A 22,867-nucleotide genomic window follows, 5' to 3' on the forward strand; every position below is an offset into this window, starting at 1 on the left:
GGACGTCCCCCAGCAAGTCCCCCCACTCCAGGAGCGAAAGGAGGAGCCACACAGAAGCGAGGTCAGAGCTTTGCAGCTGTGGTGGCCATTCTGGTCTGGGCTCCATCATTCACTAGTCATGTGACCTCAGACGCAGGGCTCATGTGTCTGAGCCTCTACTGGCTCAGCTGTAAGTAGGCAATAAACAACCCTTCCCCAGAAGGATATGGCACCCTGTGAGCCACATCTGCAGGGTGCCTGGCATCCAGCCACTGTGACAGTCCACCAGAAAAGGCCAGTCCCTCCTGGCTGACCATCTCTTCCCCGGGACACTCCCAGCACAGTGCATGTGCCGTGGGGCAAGGGTGGCTGGCCGACCCTCGCTGCAGCTGGCTGTGCTCTCTCTGCCCGCAGTGGGACTCCATCAACGAGGTGGACGAGTCCTTCCGGCCCATCCACACGTACCAGGTGTGCAACGTCATGACCCCCAACCAGAACAACTGGCTGCGCACCAGCTGGGTGCCGCGGGACGGCGCCCGGCGCGTCTACGCCGAGATCAAGTTCACCCTGCGCGACTGCAACAGCATGCCCGGCGTGCTGGGCACCTGCAAGGAGACCTTCAACCTCTACTACCTGGAGTCAGACCGCGACCTGGGCGCCAGCACGCAAGAAAGCCAGTTCCTCAAAATCGACACCATCGCAGCCGACGAGAGTTTCACGGGTGCGGACCTGGGCGTGCGGCGCCTCAAGCTCAACACGGAGGTGCGCGGCGTGGGCCCGCTCAGCAAGCGCGGCTTCTATCTGGCCTTCCAGGACATCGGGGCCTGCCTCGCCATCCTGTCCCTGCGCATCTACTACAAGAAGTGCCCCACCATGGTGCGCAACCTGGCTGCCTTCTCGGAGGCGGTGACGGGGGCCGACTCGTCCTCGCTGGTGGAGGTGCGGGGCCAGTGCGTGCGGCACTCAGAGGAGCGGGACACACCCAAGATGTACTGCAGTGCGGAGGGCGAGTGGCTGGTGCCCATCGGCAAGTGCGTGTGCAGCGCCGGCTACGAGGAGCGGCAGGATGCCTGTGTGGGTGAGCGCGCCGCGCGGGGGCGGGCTGGCGGCTGGTGGGCTCAGTCTGGGCAGGGCTGCAAGGGTGGGGCGGGGTGGTCGCCGGGGTCAGCAAGCATCTGGGTGGTGCGCACAGCTCCTGGGAGGATGGGTGAACCCCCAGTGTTTCTGTGTCAGCAAACACCTGTGTGTGCTGGGGGGTGGGTCGGGAGCAAACACACTGCTGCCACGTGGTGCCCTCCATGGCACTGTGGGGAGGGCATCTGTGTGCTTTTCGCACGCTAACGCATTTCATCCCCACGACTACCCTGTGAAATGGAAACCACTGTCCTGATTTTATAGATGAGGAGGCTGAGGCACAGAGAGGCAAAGCAACTTACCCAAGGTCGCACAGCTAGGCAGTGGCAGAGCTATGAGTTGAACCCAGAAGTCTGACTGTACAGTCCGTGCTGAAAACCACTGACCACTGGCCTGTGGGGCGGAGGGAAGTGGCACCGGGCCCTGGGTGAATGAGTGAAGCAGGGGAGCCGCTGTGGAGGCATGCAGGTGGGGCACCGGGGCGCCCGAGGCGGCCTTCCTGTGCTCAGGAGGACCTTACCGAGGACCTGTGGGAGAGGACAGCCGAGAGCACCCGGCTGGTGAAGTGGTGCAGCACCTGTTCCCACGGGTGTCCTACTGGGGTCCCCGTGTTGGAGACCAGCAGCAGGCCTGGACCTCAGGCCCCGTGTGTGCGTGTGCATGTGTGTGCATGTGTGGCCAGCAGGCCGCCTACGGGGGCAGTGCCGCCGAGCATCCTGAGCACCTGGGACACCGGGAGGGCAGCTGTGGACGGACAACTGCTAACCCAGCTGTTACTGGTCTTGGCCTGTTGCCCTCTGCCCTTGGCCTCCCCCGGGGGGGTGGGGGGGGCAGACACATGGCAACTCAGCCACTCAGAGCAGAGGGAAGCCTGCTGTGGAGACCGCTGGTTCTCTTGGAGAAGGACAATGTGCCCGTGAAGGGGTCAGAGAGCCCAGGGCCCGTCCCCAGACAACAGCCTCAGTGAGGATGGGGGCGGGGCCACCTGTGGGCCGCCAGGCGCACCCCCCTGGCCTGGCACCGAGGCCGCAGCCAGTGGGAACTTCAGGCCCCTCGGCACCATCCCTCTGCCCGTGGCCGGCAGGATGGACCCCTTGGTGTTTGCAGGACACAGGCTGACAATTTCAGGTGATGCTCAAGGTCATTTTGGGGACCAGGATCTTCCGTCCCGCTACCAGACCCTTTCAGGCCCCTCTCTGGTTTCCTTAAGAAAGATTTATTTACACTCCCAGCTGCTACGAGTCCGCAACTCATCTGGACCCTAAACCTCAGAGCACCTCCTGTGACACTGGCCTGTCTCTGCGTTGGTTCTGCCCCCTGTGGCCTAGCGAGCCGGGCTCCCCCGGCCTCCAGCCTCTCCTGGTCCCTATCACAAGCATCCCTGTATTTCCCCACTCCCTGAGGGGTAACAGTAATAACAGGCATCCCTATTGCCTTGACAGCTTGCAAGGGGATTCCTCCTGCATCAGTTCATTTGCTCGTTGTAACAAGGCAGTCATTATGATTCCATTTTATGGGTGGGAACACTGAGGCTCAGGATGTAGTGTCGCCTGCTGAGGTCTCACAGCTCGTGAAAGGTGGAGCTGGGACCTAGGTCTGTCTTGCTCCTGGCCAGGGGGTCAGCTTTTCACCTCTCCCTGGCCCACCCCAGCTGCTCTCCTTGCCAGAACTGGCTCCCCCCACCCCCTCATCCTGATGAGGGGACGATAAAGTCCTTTAGCAACACTTTTTTCAGTGTTTGCCACGTGCCAGGCACGTCAACAAGTGATCCTGACATAGCCTGTCAGTTGCCTGTTCTGTGGAGCATCTCCTGTGTCCCCGTGTCTTCGGGGAGTTCCTGCAGTTTCTCATTCTTACAATAGTTCCCTAAGTCAAGTATTATGTCCCCCTCATACAGATGCGAGACACTGAGTCCCCTCCACGCCAGTCGTAGAGGAGGGTCTGGCCCCAGGTTGTCTCACCCCCGAGCCCTGACTGCTCCCTGTGCACACAGCCCCGCTTCCCTCCTCCCTGGGCAGCGTGCAGACGGTAGCGGGCTTGCTGGCGCGTGGATATCCGCTCCAGGTCAGCTGCCGCCCACCCCCTGCTCTGGCTTACCTGGCGAGCGCTGGTCCTCCTGGTTCAGGATGTGGCCTCACTCAGGGGACTCGAGTACTACGCCAGCCTCCTCCTGTGACCGAGGCGGGAAGCAGAGCCCAGAGAGGGAATGCGTCTTGCCCAGGGTCCCACAGCGTGTCCAGGGGAGGGCTCTGGGCGGCAATCCCAAGGCTTGAGCAGCGGAATCGCCCGGGCTAGGGGAAGCCACTGCCGCTGTCCCCATTTCCCGGCTCGTTGATGCACGGTGAACAGGAGGTGGCAAAGCCGGGTTAGGGGCCTGCAGCGGAGTTGGGGCTTTACGTCTAAATCACAATGCAGCACAATTATGCTAGCTGCCAGATAATTACGGGTTTCGTAAAAAATACTAATTCACAGTGCACTGCAGGCAGTGAGGTTTAAGGACAGATTGCCCCTTCTAGGTCGCGTGAGGAGAGACGTTTCTCGGCCCCGTCGGTGGGCTTCTGTGACTGTTGTGACCCCCTCTGGAAAAGCGGCACAGGCCCCACACCGAGGTCCTCCCCCTCCTTGGTGGGTAGCCTGAGAGAGAGTGGGGAGATGGGGGCCAACTAGGAGCTGGGAACAGATAGGGGTGCATTTCCTGGGGTGCTTGAGGGGAGTCCTCTCAGAGTTGTGGACCCCATGCCCAACTGGAGTGGGACCTCCTGAGGTCGTGGGGGCCTTAGCCGTCTCTGTTGGGTGGTTCTCTCAGAGCAAACAGTGACGAGAGGAAGGGCTGGGACTTGCTAGGGAGGGGGTCTTGCCTTGCCCAGCCCCGAACGTCCCCTACTCCAAGACCTGCAGCAGGGGCCAGGCCCACAGTGACAGCCACCCTCCCGGCCTCCGGACTCCAATTTCCCAAGTTTCGCCCTCAAAGTGCCCTTCAGAAGTGGCTGGGCGGTGCTTGATTTCACAGGGGAAACCATGCAGCCCAGGAGAAGGGACCTGTCTGGTCACAGGGCTCTTTCGGGGCCTCACTAAGACTGCCCTCAGGCTGCGGGGCCCGCCCCCCTGCCTGAAAGAACGTGGAGCTGATCCGGTTTACCGGTGAGGAACAGAGGCTCAGAGAGGTGAAAGGGCTGGCCCAAGGGCACACAGCTACCAGCCGCTGACTGAGTCAGCTCCCCTACTGGAAAGCTCCCCAGGCCTCACGAGGTTCCTGACCCAGTGACCTCCCCCACACCTGGCCGCACTCCCCGCCCCCACACCCGGAGGCACATCACCCAGCAGACCAGCAGCCCCGAGTCTGGTCTGAAGTCCCAGTTGCCGTCCTTCCTGTCACCTGGACACAGAATATAAATCACCCTCCTCGGCCCTAATCATCTTTCTATAAATATCGGAGTCTCATTTCAGAGTGGGGCGGTGGTGGGGGGGGCACGAACATCGGGCGCTCTTGCCTCCTGACTGTGTTTGAAATCTGATTTAGAATTAATTTCCTTTGGTCGTCCACCGGCGGACACCGTATTTGTCAAATCTCAAGCTCTTGGCAGGAGAGGAGAGAGAGGTGGCCGGGGCCTCGGGCAGCAGCCGGCCTGACAGGCAGCCTGGGCAAGGTGCCCCGGGCAGGGCCAGGGGCCCGAGCCCCTCCTGGCCGATGGCCCACGTGGGCGCGCGCAGACTCCGGAAGCGCCCTGGGGTCGCCAGGCAGGCCCGGGCCCCAGCCCAGAGCCGCTCCATCTGTCTCGGCCATTCATTCCCAGCTCTGCCTCCAGGTCTCTGGGCTCCCTGAGGCCTGGTGATTAGTATTCTTATTAAAGATTATTTTATTTCGTTGCGTGGATTAATCTGGCCTTGACACGTTCGAGCCATATGGGTGTCAGTGGAGCGTGTGAGAACCGCCCACTGGTGAGCTGCAGAACGGTGGGGTGGGGCCATCTCCAAGACCGGGAGGGCTCCTGAGGCTCCCCGACCTGGGGTTGTATTCTGGAGGGGGGCGGCGGGGGCACCCAGGGCAAAGCCCTCAAGCTCTCCGAGCCTCTGGGCTCTCTCTGCCAAACAGCTGCATCAATGCCAACCACGCAGAATTGTAATAACAGGCGCTGGTCCCCATCCGGGCATGAATTCACGTGTATGCGTCCGTGTCGTCCTCACAGCGGCCCTAGGAGCCCGCACTGTACAGATGGGGAAACTGAGGCCCCTAGACATGCCCCATGTCACTTAGCCTAGGGGAAGAGGTTAGACAAGAAAAGGAGCCCGGGCAGCCTGCACCCCCCCAGTCTGGTCTTAGCCGACGAGGCCGAGATGAGCTCCCAACGGTCAGGGACTCGGGGGACCAAGGCTGTCCCGTGGTGCATCCTTCGTGCCACGCGTCACGCCAAGGTGTGACACTGCCTGTGTCCCTGTCTGCCGCTCACTCCTCTGGACGCTCCGTGAGTGCAGGGCACCGGCTCCCACTGAGCTCGGGCCCACAGACGCACAGTAAATGTGGGTGCAGGAATAACCGGGGGGCAGAAGCAGCGAGCAGTCCCTGGAGGTGCAGGCGACGAGGACCCGATAGCTAATTACAGTGAGGATCACTGCAGTGTTTGGCTCAACAACAGATTCAACACATAATTTGCTGACCACGTGCAAAGCCCGCTTCCTGGGCTCGGGAGGAAGCTCTGAGGCCGGGCCCTGGACGGGGCCTCCTGGGGGACTTCTGGGAGGAGGAGGAGGTGAGATTGAAGAGCATGGCTTAGGAGTAGGAGCCCCCGCAGTCCCAGAAGCCCCAGCCCCAAGTCAGGCCTGAGCCCTCTCTGGGCCTCCCGGAGGGGGAGGGGAGAGGTCCACAATCCTTGGCACGTTTTCCGTGGCTCCCTAACCTGGAAGCCCCTTCTGGCCCCACCGTCTCCGAGTCTCTGAAGCAATTTAAGGATATCATCGTTCCTTCTGATGTCAGGTTTCCTCTCAAGTTGGTAGAGTTTTACAAATTAACCTGATTTTAGCTGTTACAATAAAGAGATAGGATTTTTTTTTTAAGTGACACGCTATCTTTCCGGATGGAACTCCTCTCAAGCCCTGAGGTTTTCAGAATGGGCCTAGTGGAGAGAGACCCCCGAGAGCTCCCAGGTGGTCCCTGCAGCAGAGGAGTCCAGGTCCACGGGTGAGCCGGGAGCTGCCTGGCGGGGTGGCCTTTGGGCCTCCAGAACCCCTGGGCTGGCGCTCTGCCCAGTGTAGGCAATGGTGGGATTAGCTCCCTTTGAAACTCCCACCTACTCTGGCAGCATCCCGGCCAGATGCAGGGCACGTTGTGATGAGCACGGTGGGCCTGGGGCCTCGTTCACCAGGGCCTGCCCGCAGGACCCTCTGGTCCGGGAGGAGCGTCAGGCACACAGGCCGTAAGTAGGCCCGAGGGTTCCAGGCACTGAGACTGAGGTGGGAGGAGTGGTCACTTCTGTGTGAGTGTGTGTGTGCACCCGCGAGCACATGTGGCCGTGTGCAGAGGCCCCAATAGGCTTTGTCGAAGAGATGGCTGAAACGTATCTTGAAAGAGCTGGGCAGGCTGACAAAGGCGAGAAGGCACCCTGGGAAGAAGGCACGGCCTCGGCAAAGGCCCAGAGGAAGGAGCAACCTGCTGGGTGGAGGCCTGACCCGTCCTTTAGCTCTGCCCGGGGATGGGAGTGGCAGGTGGCCCTGGAGGAGGCTGCCAGCTGGGCCTCGGGAGCCCCTGAGGGTTTGAGCCAGCAGTGCCAGCGTCGGGTGTCATTGCAGGGAGTCCCTCAGCCGGGAGCATCCCCAGTCCCCTCACGGCCAACGCCTCCTTGTCCTTCAGGCCACAAGTCAAATAGCATCTCCTGCCTCCTTCCTGGGGGAGGTTGCTCCTCCCACCATCCTCTTTATTTCCCTCCTGGAAGTGTGGCAGCCTGTGTACTGCGTGCCCCCCGCCCCAAGTGCCACTCCTTGAAGGCAGGGACTGTGGGGATCTTGCTCACGACCATGTCTCCGGCGCCCAGATCAGTGCCCGGCAAAGGGCAGGTGCCCGTGCCTCCTGGCGGAAGGAGTGGTGACCGCATCGGCAGGCAGGGCTGGAGGCCGCTGAGGTCGTCCAGATGAGGGACGAGGCAGAGGCTGCAGAGAGGGCCACACAGGAGACAAGTCCATCCCGGCCTCGGTGACAGAGGGGCCATAGGGGGGTGCTTGCAGTTCCTAAATGGTCAGCATTGCAGGAGGAGCTGGTAAAACCTGGATGCCCCGCCTCCCCCCAATACCACCCCAACCCCTGCCCGCTCTTCTGCCCCTTACCGCCCAGTGTCTCGTTTCCAGTTCCCACCCACTCTCCTTCCCTGTCCCGCTTTCCCATCCCACCCAAGGGACATCCCTGGGGTGTGGGTGTCCCTTTGATTCGTAGCCTCTTGGCCCCTGCCCCTGCGGCTGGTGTCTCACTCAAGGCCAGTGTCCTGGGAAGGACAGGGTCAGGCTGGAGACAGGGCCCTGGGGGGAGGGGTGGTTGCAGCAGGGGCTTTTCCCGGTGCCGACTTTGGGGCTGGCACTCAGGTGCCTTTAGCTGGGTGCGCAACCCTGTGCAAGTCACAGGTGCTCTCCTTGCGTGAGTCTACCCCTCACCAGTGTGGGCAGGACCGGGTGCTGCTGAAGGTCTGCACCTCCGTCCCTCAGAGGGACCCCCAGGAAGCCCTGGGCCAGAGCGGGAGCTGTCCCTGAGACCCGCCGGCTTACCTGCAGCCCCTTCTCTTCCACAGCCTGTGAGCTGGGCTTCTACAAGTCAGCCCCCGGGGACCAGCTCTGTGCCCGCTGCCCTCCCCACAGCCACTCGGCGGCCCCGGCCACCCAGGCCTGTCGCTGTGACCTCAGCTACTACCGCGCAGCCCTAGACCCGCCGTCGGCAGCCTGCACCCGTGAGTACCACCCCTGGGCCCCAGAACCCACGTACGTAAGGGATGCTTAGAGGGCATGTGCACACGTGTGTGTGTGTGTGCATCTGGATGCCTGTAGGGGACTCCTCACCTACGTCCCAGCAGAGCTTGCACGAACACACCTTGTGAGCTCAGCGTGTGCAATCTGGCCCTGCAAGGGAGTGTGTATCCTGCCCCAGCGTGGTGGTACGCGTGTGCATGCCTGGGCACCTGAGGGGACTCCGAAGGCGTCCTGCCTACAGGGCCGCAAGACTGTCTTGACTTTCTGCTGATGCGGCTCCTCCACTGCCTCCTGTCCCCTAGTGCAAAGGGGCCTCCCACCCTTCCGTCCAGCTGGGGAGGGACCACAGCCAGCTCGGCCAGCCCTGGGCTCTTGTGGTGGGGCAAGGGGCACTTCATAAGGTTCTAGCCGACTTCGCCCCGGGATTTACCCCAAGCTGATCCCCATCTTTCCCTCCCCTGCCTCCAACACCACCCAGCCCCAAGCCCTGTCCGTGCACAGGGCGAGTGAGGGCCGAGTGCGCTCATACCACACAGGTGCACACATGCGCACACTGTCTCTCCCTCCACCGTCTGCCCTGGCCGAGCATTTCCCCGGGTGGGGCCTGCCAGGGCGGAAAGGATGTCCGCTGACTGGACTCTGCTTTCTGCCCAGTTGCCCTCCAAAGTCCTTGTGCGGCCCAGACAGGGGCTCTCACCTTGGGGGAGGGGCGGGCCGGGGTCACCCGCTGGGCTTCCAGGGCCTCCACTCTGCTCTAGGCAAGTGCTCAGTGGCCTTGGCATTAACTTCAGCACAGGGGGTAAAGGAGTAGGGGGTGGGGCACAAATGACCGGGCATTTCACACCCTGGGTGGCCTTGGGGCGCTCCCAGGGCCGTGCTGTCTCCCTCCGGCTCTGATGAGAATTGGGGAGCACAAGCCCCAGGATCCTTGTGGCCCAGTGGAGGAGGGGGCCTTGGTTTTCTGTGCCCAGACTACGCCGCCATGGTCCTGGCCCAACGTCAGAGACACTGCCTCCGCCCTTGGGGAGCTGCCGGAGGGTAGAGTAGGGGTGACCTCACCCTTAGGGAGCTCCAAATATCATGGGGGAGCCAGAGACCTTCTGTGGTGGGGTGGGGAAAACTGGGCCACCCTGAGTAAATACCCTCCACCCCACTTGTCATCCTGGGCTCCCCAGGGCCGCCCTCGGCACCAGTGAATCTGATCTCTAGCGTGAATGGGACATCCGTGACCCTGGAGTGGGCCCCTCCCCTGGACCCGGGCGGCCGCAGCGACATCACCTACAATGCCGTGTGCCGCCGCTGCCCCTGGGCGTTGGGCCGCTGCGAGAAGTGTGGGGGCGGCACCCGCTTCGTGCCCCAGCAGACGAGCCTGGTGCAGGCCAGCCTGCTGGTGGCCAACCTGCTGGCGCACATGAACTACTCCTTCTGGATCGAGGCCGTCAACGGCGTGTCAGACCTGAGCCCTGAGCCCCGCCGGGCTGCGGTCGTCAACATCACCACGAACCAGGCAGGTAGGCGGAGACGCTCCGTCCCCCAGCTTCCCGGGCCCCTCGCCCTCCCAGGTGCTGCCACGGCCTCGCTGTGGCCTTGAGCTGTGCCCGCTCCTCTGGCCCTGCCCTCCTCACCAGGGCCTGGAGCTGCAGGCTCCCTTAGCAACGGACGTCGCGTCCTGTGACCCAGAAAGCACAGAGGCAGGAGGTCATGGCCATCAGAGGCCTGGGCCCCAGAGCTTTCCCTCGTTGCCACTGTTTCTGCCCTGGTGCACCGGCATGCCGAGCGCTGCCGCCATGTTTTCCGAATGCCCTTTTCAGGGCCCATGCCTCCGAGTCCACTTTTATCCCCATGTTCACGTCACCAGCGCAGGCTTCTCCCCTGCGGTCCAGCTGCCCACTCCCTCCTCCACTCAGATGTGTGTCAGACAAGCAAGCCCCCAGACCTGCCCCTCCCACGGGCCCCCATCTCAGGAAATGGCACCGCCATCCATGGGGTCACTCAAGCCCCAGGCCCTGGACTCTCTCTGTCCTGCCACATCCACCCTCCAGCCGGTCCCACCGGGCCTCCACACTCAGTGTCCCCACCAGCTCCGTCCGTCTTAGTCGGCTCGGGCTGCTGGAATGAAACACCGTAGGCTGCTGGCTCCAACCACAGGGATTGACCGCTCACAGTTCTAGGGGCCAGAAGTCCAAGATCAAGGTGCTGGCTGACTTGGTTCCTGGTGAGAGCCCTCTTCCTGGTTGTAGGTGGCAGCCTCCTTGCTGTATCCCTATGTGGCAGAGAGAGAGAGCGAGCAAGGGAATAAGCTCCCTGGTGTCTCTCTTATAAAGGCACTAATCCCAACAAAAGGGTCCCTCCCATACTGCCATGCCCTCCTCTGAACCTAATTACCTCCCTAAGGTCCCAGCTCCAGCGATCTCATTGGAGGTTAGGGCTTCGATATGTTAATTTGTTGGGGTGGGGGGGACACAGTTATATCCATAGCACCGTCCATGTGCCCATCACGTGTTGCCTGGACAACCACAGGAGCGCCCTCCCACCGTGTCCCACGATTGGTTCTCCACATCCTGAATGAGTTTTAAAAGTGTGAGAGGTGCCCTTTTCTCCACATCCTCTTCAACTCGCATTTCTGGTCTTACTGATGATACCCATCCCAGCCGCTGTGAGGTGGTACCTTATCTCGGTTTTGGTTTGCATTTCCCTTACAGCTAGTGACGCTGAGCATCCCTTCCTGTCTCTCAGGGCCCTTACAGCTAGTGACGCTGAGCATCCCTTCACGTATCTGTTGGCCGTCTGCCTTACGTCTTCTTTGAAGAATTGCCTGTTTAGGTCCTCTGCCCATTTTTTAATCAGTTTGTTTTTCTGTCATTGAGTTGTATGAGTTATTTATGTATATGGGATATTAACCCCTTATCGGAGGTATCGATCTGCAAATATCTTCTGCTATTTGGTTGGATGACTAAATTTATGTAATGTTATTTGCCAATGTTACCCCAGTAAGTTTAATTTAAAATAGAAAAAAAACTGAGACCAGGTCACACAGGAGCCCTTTAACAATTTCAGCCTGAGCTCACATTCAGTTCAGACCCGCCCACGGCCCCAGGCCCCGCCCACCCCTCCAGCCTTGCCCCACCCACTCTGGCCTGGTCGCCCCCTTTCAGCCACACTGGCCTCTACTTCCCCTCCTTGAACACACCAAGCCCTCCCCTCCCTGGGCCTTGGCCTTGCTTCTCCCTCGCAGTGACACACTCCTCCCTGTGACGTCCCCAGGGCTGGCTCCTTCCCTCCTCTGCTCACCTGGCGTCCCTGTCTCCGGGAGGCCTACCCCGGCCAGCCCAGCTAAGATGGTCCCCCAATCCCGTTCCCTCCTGGCCCGTGTGGGCGGTCCTTCCCATGCCGGCTCCCTCTTCCTGTCCCTCAGGGCCCTTCACGGAATGGTCCAGGTTTGTCCTGAGACCACTTGCTCCTCCCCCCGCGCTCACCCCTTCTCCGCAACCCCCCCTTTTCCTGAAGCCCTCTCCGGCGCCCCGCCCAGTGCCCTCCCACTTGGAGCTGATCCCCCTGTGCATCTGCCCCACTCACAGTTCTTGCCTGGGAGATAGATGTCTTCCTCTTCCAGAAGCATTAGTACTCCTAGCTCCGTGTGTCCCTTGCATCCAGTGGTCTCACCGGGGCCTCACTTCTTCCTGACAGGGGGTGCCCGCTGGGTTGCTAGCTTAGCCGCCCTCTGGATGGGGAAGCTGCCTCCGTGGTGCCCCAGCCAGCCAACGGGGGCCGTGCTGTACACCCTACCCAAGCCCCAGGCTGTGGAGTCACCTGCATACCACACCCTCCAACGTAACTCTGGAGTTGCTTCTTCATTTTCCGTGTCAAAGTCATCCACATTTATTGGGCACCTACTGTATATGGTCCCCACTTTCAGGGGACTCCCAGGCCAGCCATGGGACAAGATGCCCAGATACGAGGCAGGTGGGGGACACAGGAGGTGCAGGGCTGAGCAGAAGAGGAAGAGGAGGCCTGGGGGTGGCAAGGGGGAGGGGGTTGCATCCCTCAGGCACTTCCCTGTTTGGCTGTGGCCAGGTCTGTCTCTGACGCTTTGCAGCAGAACCCCTCCGGGATAACTGCACTGGACACCGGAGGGAGGGAAAAGGTGGGTGGAAGAGGGGATGGGCGGATGGGTCCGTGAGCCAGAGGTGAATGGGCGTCAGAGTGTGGCTGAGAGGATGCTGGAGCTCAGATGGGCCGGGCTCTGCTCCCGTCCTATCCCTGATCATCCGGAGCTCCCCTGGTCACACCTCCAAACCCAGCAGCGAGGGCACGGATCCCTCCGTTCATGCCTCCCTTTCTCCTCTCCTGCTTCCTTCCCTGAGCTCCTGAGAGCTGCCCCACGGAGGGCTGGGGGTGGGAGACTTGGAGGTAGAGACATCGGTGACGGGGCCCCAGGGTGGACAGGAGCAGCTGCTTGCTGAGGTGGTGGGGTCCCCCACGCCCAGTGGAGGGGGCTGGCCAGAGAGGAGGAGGCAGTGGAAGTTGGGGCCCTTCAGCCCTGTCTGGGTCAAGCCAAGCCCAGCGTCCCAGACCAGAGGCCGGCTGTGCAGAGCCTGGGTGACTGACCAGGGTGGCAGCCTACGATTTGCCGGGAGGGCTGGAGGGGGCTGGCTCTCCTGGGGCAGAGGCAGGACAGCCAGCAAGCTGAGCATGCAGGGCCTGGGAAGGGGTGGGACAGAGGCCAGCCCTGGGGATCGTCACCCATCCATCTGAGCGAGGCTGCCTCCCTCCCTAGCCCCGTCCCAGGTGGTGGTGATCCGCCAGGAGTGGGCAGGCCAGACCAGCGTCTCGCTGCTGTGGCAGGAGCCTGAACAGCCCAACGGCATCATCCTGGAGTACGAGATCAAGTACTATGAGAAGGTACTGGCCCTCTGGCAGGGAGGAAGGCGGGGAGGGAACCAGGCAGGGGTTCCCTTGGCTGACTGCCCCTCCTGTGGACAGGACAAGGAGATGCAGAGCTACTCCACCCTCAAAGCTGTCACCACCAAGGCCACCGTCTCGGGCCTCAAGCCGGGCACCCGCTACGTGTTCCAGGTCAGAGCCCGCACCTCGGCAGGCTGCGGCCGCTTCAGCCAGGCCATGGAGGTGGAGACCGGGAAACCCCGTGAGTGCAGGGAGCGGGGCGGGCAGGGGAGCGGGGCCAGGCCGAGCGCCAGGCCCTGCGGTCAGAGGAAGGGAACTTGCTGAGCAGGTGCCTGTGCTGGGTTGGCATTTTTACAGCTAAAAATAACTGAGGCTCAAAGAAGGAGAGTGACTTGCCCAAGGCAACTGAGCTGGCAACAGCCCAGGAACACCAAAAAGCCCAGGGCTTTTGCTGAACATCGGTGTGACTCGCAGGCATCGTGATGCCCCCTGGTAGCAGGTTACCTTACCCTGGTCCCAGCGGCCCTCCGGGGAGTGGGCGTTATCCACACCCTGTTCTATAGACAAGCAAAATGAGGGTCAGAGCAGGGAAGTGAACTGCCCAAGGTCGCCCAGCACTGCAGGATTTGAACCTGGCCGGTTTGGGGACAAATTCTGCGCCCCTCCCCCAGTCTCCTCCTGCTGCAGAGCAGTGGTCCTCACAGGGCAGTCCGGGACCAGCACCATCAGCAGCGCCTGGGAGCTGTCAGAGACGCTGATTCTCACAATCAGTGGGTTCTATCGAGCCCGCAGGGAGGTTCTGAGGCACATTCAGGCTTGAGCCCCCCACGCCCCATCTCCAGCCAGCCGGGGTCTTTTCCTGCACTCGGGCACCCTCCAGGGGGTGGCGCCATGATGGAGAGGCTCAAGGCTGAGTGAGGACCCCGCTCGCCTCACTCCCTCGGCACGCATGCATCTGAAGTGCCCCTCGGGCCGGCGCCACGCTGAGACTGTGAACGGGAGTCCTGCCCGCCGTGTCCCATTTACTGTGCGGCTCCGAGGAACAGCCTCAGTTTTCTCTTCTGAAAATGGAAGACAGTATCTCCCAGGAAGGGGCGCGGGATGGTTGGCTGAGACTGGAATGTGCAGCCCTCCACGGGCGTTTTTTGACTCACTTTACGGGTGAGAAAGCTGAGGCTCAGAGAGGTCTAGGGACTTCTTCCAGGTCACACAGCCCCAGGAAGTGGTGGCACCGGGCTGGGGAGCCAGGAAGCCCCAGGCAGCAGGGTTGTGAAGGAGAAGCTTAGCAGAGGCGAGGCAGGCTCAGAGGAAGCAGGGGCCTGTGTCCTGCCCCGGGGCTGACTCACCGCGGAGGGGGCTGCCCACTGGGCCCAGGGAGGGCCGCCGAGCCCCAGGCCGATGCCAAGGCTGAGAGGCAGCCCCACCTCCCCGGTTCCCCTGCAGGGCCGCGCTACGACACCAGGACCATCGTGTGGATCTGCCTGACACTCATCACCGGCCTGGTTGTGCTTCTGCTCCTGCTCATCTGCAAGAAGCGGTGGGTGGCCCTGGGCCCTCGGCCCCCCAGGCCCCTCCTGGGGGCGCTGTGTCTCCTGCCTGTGCGTGGGGCTGGGCTCACTTACAGATGCACCTGTTCTTCTTTCCTCCTTCTTGGAAGGGACACTTCTCTCTTGCCTCCCATGCCCTGGCCCACCCCCATTTTTGACCGTGTCTCCGTACCCTCCATCCCCACCAGCCCCTTTCCTCCAAACAATGTCTGAAGGCTGGGGGACCCAGGGCTCGTCCCAGGCCCTTCTCTCTTTCCCGTTGACCCAGGTCCATCTTTTCTGAGTGACGTTATCAGGGCCCGTGGCTTTGACTTCCACTCTCGTGCTAACATCCCCCAACTTCCGTCACCAGTGCAGACCTCTCCCCTGAGGTCAGGTGGGCCACTCCACTCGAGTGTGTTTTAGGCAAACAAGTCCCCCCCAACCTGCACCTCCGAGGGCCTCCGCATCGTAGGATGTGGCACCACCGTTCATGCTACAGGATGGCGTCCAAGCCCCAACCCGAGTTGTCATCCTCCACCTACACGTCCACCCACAGCCAGTCCCACCGGGTGACCCTCCCACACCCACCTCCGTCTCCTTTAACCCCAGCGCTAGTCTGGCGAGGTAGAGGCTCTGGCCTTGTTTCGCAGGTGAGTGAGTTGGAGACCAGAGAGGTCAGGCCACCGGCCAGACAGATGCCAGAACTGGGACTTGAACCCAGTCTGTCAAAGCAAACCACGGTGCTGCCAGTCACTGTCCCGTGTCCCCCTCCATTCCAGCGGGGGTGGAGCGGGGACAGCGCGCTCACATGGGCTAAGGGTCCCAGGCAGCGAGAATCCAAAGGCTCGTCCAACAGGGGGAGACACTGGGGCCCAGGGAGGGGAAGGAGCTTGCCAAGACCACACAGCAGAGCTCACCTTGGAAGCCTCGTCTCTCAGCCCCCACCAGGGACAGTTTCACATAAAATCTGCCTAATACCCACAGAATTTGCCGGGAGAGCCAAGTGGACTCCACTTTGCAAATTAGGAAGGGTTTATAAACGTCCAGGACGTCACTGCCCAGCTGAGTTGAGAGACTGAGGGTGGGGGCTCCCCCCAGCAGGGGCAGGGGCTGGGGTGCAGGGGACCAGTCCCAGCTTCTCCCTGAATGGGGTCGGGACTGGGCCCAGGGCGGTGTGGCCTCAGGCCAAGTGTGCCGTCCTCCGTCCTCGCAGGCACTGTGGCTACAGCAAGGCCTTCCAGGACTCGGACGAGGAGAAGATGCACTATCAGAATGGGCAGGGTGAGTGCAGGGGCCCTGGGGTCAGAGGGCAGCGAGGAGGTCCCGGGGCTGGGGGGCGTGGGGAGCAGTGCTGGTCTGGGAGTGGGAGGGAAAAGGTGCCCTAGGAAAGACCAGAGCCCAGGACGTCACAGAGGCCCGAGACCCCAAGGGTGCCGCCCTCTTCCCCTTTCGTGGGTCCGCAGACCCCACTGAGGATGCCAGGGCCCCTCTTCCCAGGGACATGCACAGGCGTGTGCGCTCGCCCACAATTTTGCATCCGATTTTAGGGGGGTTCCCATGTTCTTGGACAAGACCCCCTGCTAGAGAGAGTTTTTTCAGGACTCTGCAGAGACCCCAGGAAACAAGGCAAATATGGGGGTGCCCTCCTCCATGCCCCGCTTTTGGGCCCATCTACATGTTTGTGTCAATCATGGTACCGGTTCCCATTGAGCCTGAATGCGGCAGCCTCAGAATCCTTCTTAACACTGTTGTCTAGAAAACCGCTCTCAGCCAACCTACCATATTTTTTGGACTATAAGATGCACTCCCCCGCCCCCACCAAATTTGGGAGGAATAATGGTTGTTAATGCTGCTGTTGAGTTCTGTTTACATTTACAGTGGTGAAATCTTATGTTATGTATCTTATTAAATATTTTACTACATTTTTTGCTTCAAAAAATTTTTTTCCTATTTTCCTCAAAAACCTAGGTGTGTCTTATGGTCCAAAAAATGCGGGTAAGCTGGCACTTGCCGTGAAATCCTTTCGCTACATCCCTACCCCAGAACGATCTAGAACGACCTTAGGACTCTGGAAGTGACCCCATAAAGTGACAGGCATGCTCCAAACTCACTGGAGATGCCAAAGGCCTCTGGAGACTCCAGAGCCACTCCACAGAGACCCTGCTTTCACACGGCAAGCACTTATTGTGCACCCAGTGTTGGCCACCACACCCTGCTATCACACAGCAAGCACTTATTGTGCACCCAGTGTTGGCCACCACACCCTGCTATCACACAGCAAGCACTTATTGTACACCCAGTGTTTGCCACCACACCCTGCTTTCACACGGCAAGCACTTATTGTACACCCAGTGTTTGCCACCACACCCTGCTATCACATGGCAAGCACTTATTGTGTACCCAGTGTTTGCCACCACACCCTGCTATCACATGGCAAGCACTTATTGTGCACCCAGTGTTGGCCACCACATCCTGAGATGCCCAGAGAGGATCTTCACCCTGCCTGCCAGCAGACCTGCCCAGGCCCGCCCAGGCCCATGGGATGCTGGGAGGGAAAGTCCTCCTGGACCCCACTGAAGGCCCTTCTGCTGTGGCCCCTCAGCACCTCCACCTGTCTTCCTGCCCCTGCACCACCCCCCGGGGAAGATGCTGGAGCCCCAGTTCTATGCAGAACCCCACACCTACGAGGAGCCGGGCCTGGTGGGCCGTAGTTTCACCCAAGAGATTGAGGCCTCCAGGATCCACATTGAGAAAATCATCGGCTCCGGTGAGCCTGGGGGTCGTGAGGTTGGGGACACCATGGAGGGGCACCCAGGGCAGAGGGAGAGGGGGGACTGAGGGGCCTGGTGTGGCCGGCCCACGGGGGCACTCTGGTGTGTGGCGCTGGGGGAGTGTGTGGGGGGGGTCCTGGGCTGACGGAGGAAGGTCCCACTGCCCACCCCATGCCTGCCCCACCGGGGGTCCGCAGGAGAGTCGGGGGAAGTCTGCTACGGGCGGCTGCGGGTGCCGGGTCAGCGGGACGTGCCCGTGGCCATCAAGGCCCTCAAAGCCGGCTACACGGAGAGACAGCGGCAGGACTTCCTCAGTGAGGCGTCCATCATGGGTCAGTTTGACCACCCCAACATCATCCGCCTCGAAGGCGTCGTCACGCGCGGTAGGTTCCAGGCAAGGCAGCCTCACCCTGCAGGGCCCCTGTTGCCCAGGACAGGGCTCTGGGTCCGTCCCCATTCCACCCTGCTCTGCCTGTTCCCCAGCTCGGTCCCCGGGTGAATTGGTCGGGAAGGGTGCCCAGAGCCACCCCAGTGGGAGCCCCGGGCTCCCTGGGCCCTCCGTGCTGGCCCAGCCCCTGGTGGGGGACGTGCTCCCGGGGTGTCTGATCAGCAGCCCCGGTCCCCCCACCAAGAGCCACCGCCTCCCCACCCGCTCCCCCAGGCCGCCTGGCGATGATCGTGACTGAGTACATGGAGAACGGCTCTCTGGACACCTTCCTGAGGGTGCGTGCCCCTTCAGCGTCCACGCGGGCTGGGGGAGGGAAGGGCAGCCTGGGTGTGGGGAGGTGATGTGAGGCCTGCAACCCCCACCCCCCACCCTGGGAGCCTGGACCCTGCAGCCCTGGGGGAGGGGAGCCAGGTGCAGAGTCTTGATGGTCGCCAGTCAGAGGGCCTTTAGCCGCATCACGTGGCCTGTGTCACACGGGGCGCTGCTGTGCTGCCACAGGTGCAGAGGGCCTGCCCAGGTGGGAGGCATGGCAGGTGTCCCCGAAACCCTAGATTCCCAGCCCTCCCTGCCGTTTATTTGCTGGGTACTCTGAGGTCCAGGTCTTAACCTCTCTGGGCCTTCCTTTCTCCCGTGAAACGGATGTGCCCTGCTCGCTGCCCCCCCCCCCCCCTCGGGGTTGCTGAGAGTGGGAACCTGTCCCAGGCTCGCCAAGCAGCGAAGCACCTTGCAGACTGCAAAAAGCCTCCCTGCAGCCCGAGCTGTTTCCTCCCCCGCACCCCCCCGCAGACTCACGACGGGCAGTTCACCATCACGCAGCTGGTGGGCATGCTCAGGGGCGTGGGCGCCGGCATGCGCTACCTCTCAGACCTGGGCTACGTCCACCGCGACCTGGCCGCCCGCAACGTCCTGGTTGACGGCAACCTCGTCTGCAAGGTGTCTGACTTCGGGCTCTCACGGGTGCTGGAGGACGACCCCAACGCCACCTACACCACCACGGTACGCGGCACGCTCTGCCTGACAGGCCCAGGGAGGGGCAAGGTGGCACAGAGGGTGACCCTCCCCCGACCTGTCGTTCAGCCAAGCGGCCAATTTCTGGGTTGCCTTCTGCCTGAGGCAAGTCCTGCCTCTGCTCCGCACCCCCCTTTCTCCTTCTGGGGTAGGTAAGCAGCCTCGCCTCCCTGCCCTCTATCGCCGGGTGGCCCTGGACCCCAGGGCCAGTCCCCAGGACCGCTCCCCGGGAGATTCGGGGAAAGTCAGCATCTCTCTGAAACACATCCACTCCACATCTGTCTCTAAAGTTTGGCTGCGTAGGAGCATTTTCAAAATGCACCTCGTGGAGGCCTGGGCATCCCTGCAGGGGCCTCCGGGGCCGCCCTGCAGGCGGAGGCTGAGCGGCAGGGCTCGGCCCCGCCTCCTTTGTCAGAGCCCTCGCTTCGCCTCTCACCCACGGGGCCTCTGAGTAAAGTTCCACTTACGGGAAGGATCTGTGATGCCCCCTACCCCCCCCCCCCCCAAAAAAAAAGTGAGAGGAGGAGAAATGAGAGGAGGAGGAAGGGGAGGGGTACCCACCCAGCCATGACCTCAGCTTCGCACCTTGTCCAGGCACTGGCCCCTCGACTGGTATTTACTGAGAGTCTATGACACGCCAGGCACTCGCACACTCCCCTTCATTCAGTTTTCACAGCAGCCGCCTGTGCTGGGCCCCCTGACCAGCCCCCTCCCCAGGCCGCTGGCCCCGCCTCCCCCACTGGACTGCTCAAGGGGACCCTAGCGGGAAGGGCCCGCAGCCTGGGAAACGGCACCGTGTTCAGCTCCCCGGCTTGGGCTGAGGACACACGCTCAACATCCCCGTGTCCCTCGCAGGGAGGGAAGATCCCCATCCGCTGGACGGCCCCTGAGGCCATCGCCTTCCAGACCTTCTCCTCGGCCAGTGACGTGTGGAGCTTTGGCGTGGTCATGTGGGAGGTGCTGGCCTACGGGGAGAGGCCCTACTGGAACATGACCAACCGTGACGTGAGTGTGGGGCCCTGGCCGTGCCGAGGCGGTGTGGGGCCTCGGAGGGCGGGCCAGCCTCGAGCCTGGCACCTCGCTCCCTCCCCAGGTCATCAGCACCTCACTCCCTCCCCCAGGTCATCAGCTCCGTGGAGGAGGGGTACCGCCTGCCGGCACCCATGGGCTGCCCCCGCGCCCTGCACCAGCTCATGCTGGACTGTTGGCACAAGGACCGGGCTCAGCGGCCTCGCTTTTCCCAGATTGTCAGCATCCTTGACACCCTGACCTGCAACCCTGAGAGTCTCAGGGCCACGGCCACTGTCAGCAGGTGCCCGGCCCCCACCCCAGCTCTGCCCCAGCGGGCCTGGCTGCCCTCCTGGCATTGCCCTGACTCAGCCCCAACCCTAGGACAGCCTTGCCCTGACCCCTGGGCCAGACCCAGCCTGGACCCTGACCCCTGTTCTGCCGGGGCCTTCCTCGGTCCTCTCCTTCCAAGCCTGGGGTCTGGTGCCTCAAACCCTTTGCCCACTGCTGAGCCTGGATGGAGGCCGAGGGCGGCTAATGCCAGGGTCCTCGAAGAAGGCAGAGGTCCTGGCAGGCCACTTACCGAGGCCCCTGTGCTTCAGGTGTCCAGCCCCCGCCTTTGCCCAGAGTTGCTTCGACCTCCGGGGGAGCGGGGGTGGCAGTGGCGGCCTCACCGTGGGGGACTGGCTGGACTCCATCCGCATGGGCCGCTACCGGGACCACTTTGCTGCAGGTGGTTACTCGTCTCTGGGCATGGTGCTTCGAATGAACGCCCAGTAAGTGGTGGTCCCCTGGGGACTGGGCAGGGGAGAGGGCAGGGGGCCAGCGGTGGCTCCAGGGGTTCGGCATGTCCCTGTCCCCATGGCCCTCAGCCCCCCAGGCCAGTCAGGCCAGCACCGCCCTCTTTTCACAGGGACGTGCGTGCCCTGGGCATCACCCTCATGGGCCACCAGAAGAAGATCCTGGGCAGCATCCAGACCATGAGGGCCCAGCTCACCAGCACCCAGGGGCCCCGCCGGCACCTCTGACCAATGCACGCCAGCCCTGGGTCCTGCCAGCTGTCGGAGGACTTGCAGGGGTGGCCGGTGGTCCGGGCAGCCCCAGGCTTCTGCTCCTGCTCCTTGGCTGCCTTCCTGTCGGACACCCACGAGGCTGAGGACTGCCCCCCAGGGCCTGGAATCGTCAGGGTCAGGCCACCTGCAGAGGGACCTTTGGTGCCCAGCATGGCTGGGACCCCTGGCCCAGGACAGGGGGCCTTCTATTTCCCAGACATAGGAGCCTCAACGCCACTGAGCCCAACGGAGACATCAGTCACCTGCCTCTGTGTGTGTGAGCCTGTGTGCACACATGTGTGCTCCTGTGTTTTCTCACAAGGCCATGGGACCACGTGTGTGTGTCCACCCACCGGGTCCCAGCGTGGACGTGTGTCAGCTAGGGCATGTGTGCTCATCCACTAAGACAGGGACACGAGTACACGTGCCTACAGGTGGCATGTTGTGGGTGAGGATGGCGTCACAAGCCTGTGAGCAGAGACCCTGGTGTGACACTGCCTGCGGAACATGGGCCCAGGCCCCAGCACCCGCCGGGACTGAAGCGAGGCTCAGACCCACCTCCCCCTGGCCTGGAGGCCGGAGCCAAAGGCCGCCTCTGAACCCACACCAGCACCAGGCCCGCCCCTGTATCCCCCCGGGGGAGCCCACTCCCGGCTCTATCTCAGGTCCCAGCCCTCCCTCCAACCGGTGGGGGGCCACCTGCAGCCTCCACCTGGCTTCTACCACTGCTTCAATGGGAAAACAGGGTTCCTGGCCAGCGCCCCTGGCCACCTCTGCGTGGGCATCACCGCAGGGTACATGAGATGCCCACAGCTGGACTGGGCTGCCTGGCTAGGGGCCCGGAGCCACCAAATTCCCTCTCGTCTCTGATGCCCCCTCAGCCCAGGGCTCCTTTCTTGGGAGTCCCCCTGCCCCACTCACTGCCCCCCAGCCCAACGCCTGGAATCAGGGACCATACGATCCTAGAGCTTTGGAGCCCCAAGCACCGCTCCTGAACCACCGGGGCACCCCCAGGGAGTGAGCGTGTCTTGTCCAAGGTCACAGAGCAGCCAAGTTTCTGAGCCACACCTCCTCCCAGGGCTTTTCCCCTACACCCTCCCATCAGGACAGCTGTGCGTGGGAGGGGGCTTCCGACTCCCCCCCCCCCTCCACCCCCCACCCTGCCGCCCTCAGAGACTGACCCTCTCCCTTACGGCCCACCAGGGTATGTAAATATCTTTTTTCTACCATGTCAGAATATTTTTTTCCTCATTCCTGACAATGCAAAAATGGTCTTCAAAGCACATAAGAAGCACCCAGGGTGAGAAAGCTCCAGCCCAGGGGAAGCTGGCAGGCCTCGAGGAACCCCAGTGGGCAGGATGCCGGGCCCCCTGCCGGCCTCCAGGGAGGGCAGGCCCAGCCCCCAGCCCCTGCCCAGCCCTCCCTGCAGCCGGCAGAGCTGTTCCTCGGGGACACCAGCACTGAGCCCCTCTCCCTCCTGCAATAATTCGGGGAGTCAGCCCCGCCCAGGTGCCGCGGCCAGCTCTCCACACCTCTGTATGTTACTATATAGCTGAGCTGTTTTTCCTTCCTATGGAAGTCAGAGACACGGTCAGGACACGGTCTGGGGAGGACCCTGTCTTCCTCCCACCCGCACCCACTCTCACCCAGCTCCTGGGCTCTGGATCCTCACGCTCAGTGGGGACGCAGTGGGGCAGGCGCTTGCGACAGTGTGCCCCCGCCCTCGGCGTGAGGCGCCGCCCCCCAGGGTCCCAGGGATCTGTTTCTCTGTGGTCTCCATCGTGAGTCTCGAACTTGCCCACAACGAGAATAAATTCTGCCTCATCTTTGCCTGTGTCCCGCATTTTTTCCATCCATACAACCTTGACATCTGGATTGGAAGGGGCAACCTTTTGCTGTGCACCCCCTGCCTTACACAGCCCGTGCATTTCCTCCGTCGGTCTTCCCGTCTCTCCCAGGAGGTGAGATTCGTGCACCCAGTTTATATGTGGAGAGGCTGCGTCTTGTGGAGGCCAACTTGCCCAACGTCAGGTTCTGAGTCAGAGCCCAGGTCCCACCAGGAAGCACCCCCATCAGTCCCATATTCTG

The 22,867-nt window shown here is 62.2% G+C and overlaps 1 protein-coding gene across 1 annotated transcript in view; it reads left to right on the forward strand.

Annotated features, from left to right (window-relative positions):
• Positions 1-22,609, forward strand: part of EPHA8 (EPH receptor A8) — a 33,555-nt gene extending 10,946 nt beyond the window's left edge. The window contains exons 3-17 of the mRNA XM_028512471.2: positions 394-1,057; positions 7,884-8,039; positions 9,234-9,569; positions 12,836-12,960; positions 13,042-13,204; positions 14,407-14,500; positions 15,706-15,773; positions 17,095-17,259; positions 17,461-17,646; positions 17,925-17,986; positions 18,498-18,707; positions 19,575-19,724; positions 19,841-20,031; positions 20,330-20,503; positions 20,641-22,609. Coding sequence (XP_028368272.1) covers positions 394-1,057; positions 7,884-8,039; positions 9,234-9,569; positions 12,836-12,960; positions 13,042-13,204; positions 14,407-14,500; positions 15,706-15,773; positions 17,095-17,259; positions 17,461-17,646; positions 17,925-17,986; positions 18,498-18,707; positions 19,575-19,724; positions 19,841-20,031; positions 20,330-20,503; positions 20,641-20,755 — 2,859 coding nt within the window. The 3' untranslated portion in view covers positions 20,756-22,609. The remainder of the gene's footprint in view (positions 1-393; positions 1,058-7,883; positions 8,040-9,233; positions 9,570-12,835; positions 12,961-13,041; positions 13,205-14,406; positions 14,501-15,705; positions 15,774-17,094; positions 17,260-17,460; positions 17,647-17,924; positions 17,987-18,497; positions 18,708-19,574; positions 19,725-19,840; positions 20,032-20,329; positions 20,504-20,640) is intronic.
• Positions 22,610-22,867: the final 258 nt, after the last annotated feature.

The sequence above is a fragment of the Phyllostomus discolor genome, chromosome 5 (genome assembly GCF_004126475.2).
Source record: "Phyllostomus discolor isolate MPI-MPIP mPhyDis1 chromosome 5, mPhyDis1.pri.v3, whole genome shotgun sequence".
Lineage (NCBI taxonomy): Eukaryota > Metazoa > Chordata > Mammalia > Chiroptera > Phyllostomidae > Phyllostomus > Phyllostomus discolor.